The 4775-nt window shown below is 66.2% G+C and overlaps 1 protein-coding gene across 1 annotated transcript; it reads left to right on the forward strand.

Annotated features, from left to right (window-relative positions):
- Positions 1-1207: 1207 nt before the first annotated feature.
- Positions 1208-2942, forward strand: EMIHUDRAFT_45375 (hypothetical protein; the record flags this gene model as incomplete). Its single annotated transcript, XM_005759204.1, has 2 exons — positions 1208-1327; positions 2631-2942. Coding segments are annotated over 2 exons (432 nt in total), but the record flags the coding sequence as incomplete, so codon positions are not given.
- Between the last annotated feature and the right edge of the window lie 1833 nt (positions 2943-4775).

The following is a 4775-nucleotide window of genomic DNA, read 5'->3' on the forward strand; positions in this document are numbered from 1 at the left end:
CCGATAGCCACGCCAAAGGCAGCCCCTGTCCCCACCGACGGCAATCGAGGGTCCGGCTGGGAGCGCTTGAGTTCACGAGCGAGGCTGATAAAACCACTCAGGCTGAGGGAGTTCATGTCGTTCTCGGCCGATCCCTGTTTAAGCCCGAGCTCGCCGAGCGCCGCACGCACCTCCGAGGCGGAGAGGATGCCGGAGCCCTTCAAGTCGTGTGCTTCAAAGACGCCGCGAAGCACAAACTCTGAGTGCGGCGTCTTGTGATGTCGTGTTGCTAGCTTGTGCCGAACAGACGTCTACGGACTATGATCTATGTAACGATACGCTGTAGCTGGCGCTGTAGACCATGTTGCATGTAGTTCAAGGGCATCAATCCTGCTTTGGTCTACTCTGCTGGGGCGCTTGACACACATGGACATGCCGCACGTAGACACTTTTGTGAGCGGCCCCACACAGGCTTCTCCTTGGCCTGAAAAAAAGCAGTCGAGGAGCTCTAGAGGATCTTGAGTCGCGTGACCGAGGAGACCACGTCTGAAGGTCTTAGTTTCCCTAACTTGCCGTTAGAAGCCCACCTAGGTGTTGTTAGATCTGTGGATTCGCCCGCCGTTCGCGGGGGACGTCCCGACGCAGAGTGCACGCCCCGGGCCGGCGGACTCTTGTGCCCGTCAGAGAGAACCTGTTCATCATGGTTAGCGCGAAGCGGCCCGCCCCGGAGCCTGCCACCCACTCGGCGGTCAACAAACGTGCTGGTATCACCGCCGTGCCAGCCTATGTCCCCACGCCACCGCTCAAGCTCTCCTTGGCTGTCCACGGCGGAGCAGTGGCGCCGCTTCTGCCTCCCCGCATCCATTCGCAGCCTTCGCCAGCACTGCAGGAGCAGAACGCGGTGCGGTTACAAGCGGCATTCCGTGGCCTCGCCGCCCGGGGGCGCGGCCTTGCTGCGCGCGCCCGTGCGCGCAGCGAGGCTGGGCGTGCCGCCGCGGCATCCGCACGCATAGCCGAGGTTGCAGCGCGTGCTTGCTCACCCGCCTACCGCGACCTGCGACGCCGCTGCAGCGGGCTGGACGTGGAGGCGCTGGCGGCGGTGGACGCAGAGCTCGAAACCCTTGTCGGGCTCGCCCCGCTCAAGGCGCTGTGCGCCTCCCTGCGGCGGGACGCCCTGGCGCGTTCAGCTGTCGGCGACACGGCAGACGTGCGATGCGTTCTGATCTCCGGCGCCGTGGGGACGGGCAAGAAGACGGCAGCGACGCTCATCTGCCGTCTACTCCGCGCACTCGGTGTCGTGCGCGGTTCCGTCACCACGGAGACGACACTCGACCAAATGGTCCTCGACGTTCGGCACGATGCCTCCGCGCGAGCAGACCCAGCCTGCACACTTCCACCTCACCCAGACCGGACCTCTGCAGGCGCGACATTGGAGCGGTGGTGGTAGACGGCCTCGGCGCGCCGAGTGTCGAGGCCACCAAGCAGAAGGCCGACGCCGTGCTCCGCAACTTTCCGACCCACTGCTTTGTGTTCGTTGGCTCGGCTTCAGACGTGGAGGCGTTGCATGGCGGCGTCGGGCACTTCCGGCGGCGCGAGCCGTCGCGGCTGGCGCTGCCAAGCTACGCGCCGGCGGAGATCGCGTCCATGGCGGCCGTGCAGCTCCTCGAGGCGGGCTACTCCCTCGCGCCCGACGTCGGACGCCGCTCGCTCGAAGCCGCGCTCCTCTCGACATGGCCTCGTGAGTGCCCTGTAAAAACCTCTTGGAGACCTCGCTACTAGTGACGCTCGCGACCTCACCGCTGCCCTAGAAGGGCTGATATACAGGGCACACGGTTGCTCTGCTAGCCAGATACAGCTGGATGCTGCGTCCACGGTTGCGCAGAGATTGTGCTGCTGACATTGACACCTTTGTTGCCAGGTGACGTGATAGCGCTCCGCAACGCACACCTTGCGCGCGAGCTCGCGCAGCGTGCCATCTCGTCGCGCAACGCGCGGCTGCCTCTGAGCCGGCTGCAGGGCTCGCCGCTCCTCCTCACCGAGCCGGACCTCGGCCTCGACTCGGCGCACGGCCTCGCGTCGCTGGCGGAGCAGCGGCGGGCGGTGCGCCCTGTCCAAAAGCCTCTTCCTCTCGCACGCATCATTATCCGCCTTCTTCTCCACACTCTCGTGCCTGCACCTCCGCCGTGCTTCCCATCGCTACCGCGTGCGCCCGGCCGCGCTGTGCTGTTCCTAAGCGTGCTCATGTGCGGTTGCTGCCCACGAGCAGGTGCAGGCGGAGCTCGAGGGGCTCACGGGGATGGCGCCGCTCAAGGCATTCCTCACGCAGCTGCAGGCCAAGGTGGAGTACGTGGCACGTGGCGGCGACCCGCGTCTGCTCGAGGGCTGCCTCAACATCGTGCTCACCGGCAATCCAGGCGCCGGCAAGACGACCGCCGCGCGGCTGATCGCGAGATGGCTGCGCGCGCACGGGCTGCTGCAGCAGGCCTCTCTCCCTCTACCTTTCCTTGCCTCGCCCTTCCGTGCTCGCCTTGTCTTGGCCTCTCCAATTTCGCTGTAGGCTCTCCCCCCTTCTCATATCTTCTTTACCTGTCGCCCTCGCCCCCTCCTACCCTCAGGACGTCTTCGTCGAGCGGAACGCCCTCGAGCTCAAGGGGACGCACATTGGGTGGACGTGCCCGCAGGTCAAGGAGATGGTCGCCGCCTCGATGGGCGGCTGCCTCTTCCTCGACGAGGCGTACGCACTATCCGGCTCGCGTGACGGCGACCGAGGCGACTCGTTTGCCGACGAGGCGCTTCGCACGCTGCTGACGGAGCTCGAAAACAACCGCACCTCGCTTTGCTGCGTCCTTGCCGGCTACCCGGAGGCGATGGAGCGGCTGCTGCGGGCCGACCCTGGTCTGCTGCGCCGCTTCCCGCACATCCTGCGCCTTGATGATTATGCCCCCTCCGAGCTGGCCGCCATCGCCGCCTCGACGGCCCATGCGCGCTACGGCCTCCGCCTCGCGGACGGCGTGCAGGAGGCGCTTGCCGAGCACATTGACCGTGTGCACCGCGCCGACATCCCGAAGCGCAACGCCTCCCTCGCCGTCGGCGTCATCGAGGCTGCCATGAACCGCCTCGCGTCGCGCCTCGCCGGCGAAGCCGCGATTGGCGGCGCCGCGCCCGACCCGGCCCAATCCAACGCTGCCGACCCGAGGACGCTGCTCGCGGAAGACTTCGGCATCCTGCACAGCCGCGCCTCGGAGGAGGGCGAGCGCGCCGATGTGCTGCGCCGCATCCGCTTGCTACCCGCCGAGCTGGCGCCAGCACGCGAGCTGCTGCTCGGGATCTGCGCGCGCCTCTCCTTGGCGTTTCCCCCCTCTGGCGGCGCGGATGACGGCAGTAGCCTCCTCGATCGCGCTGGCCGACTCGCCATCGTCGGCGCCGATGGCGCCGACGGCGCGGCGGTGGCGCGGCTGCTGCACGAGCTGCTCCGCGCACACGGCCGGCTGACCGGGAGCTTGGTCGAGCGCTCTGCCACGGCTATCTTGGCGGGCGACGCCGCCTCCTGGCTCGAGGACATTTGCGAGGCGGCAGGCGGCGGCATGCTGCTCCTTCACGACGCGGATTCCCTCTTGGCCAGCGCACCGGCCGCCCGCCACCTCGCTGCCGCCCTCGCGTTGCTGCCACCGAAGTCAGGGGTCGTGCTGCTCGGAACGTCTGGTGAGCTTATGTCGCTGTTTCGCACCACGCCGGCGCTCCGTGCGGCTTGCCCCGTCACGCTGGCACTGCCCGACCTGACGCCCCAGCAGCTCGCCGAGCGGTTCGCACGGTCCGCCTCGCCGCCATTTCGTGACAGCGCGTGTCCGAGTCGCTAATGGCGATGGTACCTACCATTTGTTGTAGGTGTGCCCGTGCGGAGCTCGGTGCTGAGCTCGCCCCGGGTGTGGCCGAGGCGCTGGCGAGCCATTTTGCCACGACGCGCGGGGCGGAGCCGGAAGGCGCGCTCCCGCCCGCTGTTCTGATTGAGGGCTTGATGCAGCCCGCCGCGGGCCGGTACACGCTGCGCGGTGGCCAGGAGATGCAGCTGAGCGACCTCTTCTCGGCCACCGCATGAGATTTGGTTCCCGGCCGCGTGAGGTTTGGTTCCCGGCTCTCTCCCGGCCGGCATGGCTCCCTGAGCCGCGCCTCACCCATCGCACCTCCACGCGCCATTTCGCGTGGAATTGCCCGCCGGGTCTCTCATCTCGCGCTCGTTGGGTCGGGCAACTACACATCCATCCCATCCTCCCGCGCTCTTCAGCGCACCCACGAGAATTCTCTCACACGCTTTCTCGCTTTCCTCTCTATCTGTCTCCTGTTCCAGTTGGTTGAGCTGCTTTGAGTTGATGAGGGTCCACGGAGAGAGCACAGTCCACAGAGCTCAGAGCTCTGCGCGCCTGCGCGCAGCCAAACAATAGAGGTATGTATAATTGTCTTTTCATTTTTAGTGTGTACAAAGAGGACCACGGACCAAGCGTTGAGTGTATGAGGTCACAGAGCCCCAGGCCCTGTGAGCAAGCGCGTACGTACTTGCACATGGACATGCACATGACATGACATGCATGTGCATGTGCATGTGCATGTGCATGTGCATGTGCATGTGCATGTGCATGTGTGTCATGTATCCCCGTTGGGCATCTGGCCAGGTCCGCGCTCGTCCCCGTTCACATTCCACCACTCTCGCAGCATTTCGCGACACGGCTCGAGCTGCGCCAGATCGTTGCAGCGCGACCGCCATTGCATCTGCAGGCTGTCCGGCCCGGAGTTGATGCCGT

The sequence above is a fragment of the Emiliania huxleyi genome, assembly GCF_000372725.1.
Source record: "Emiliania huxleyi CCMP1516 unplaced genomic scaffold EMIHUscaffold_808, whole genome shotgun sequence".
Classification (NCBI taxonomy): Eukaryota; Haptophyta; order Isochrysidales; family Noelaerhabdaceae; genus Emiliania; species Emiliania huxleyi.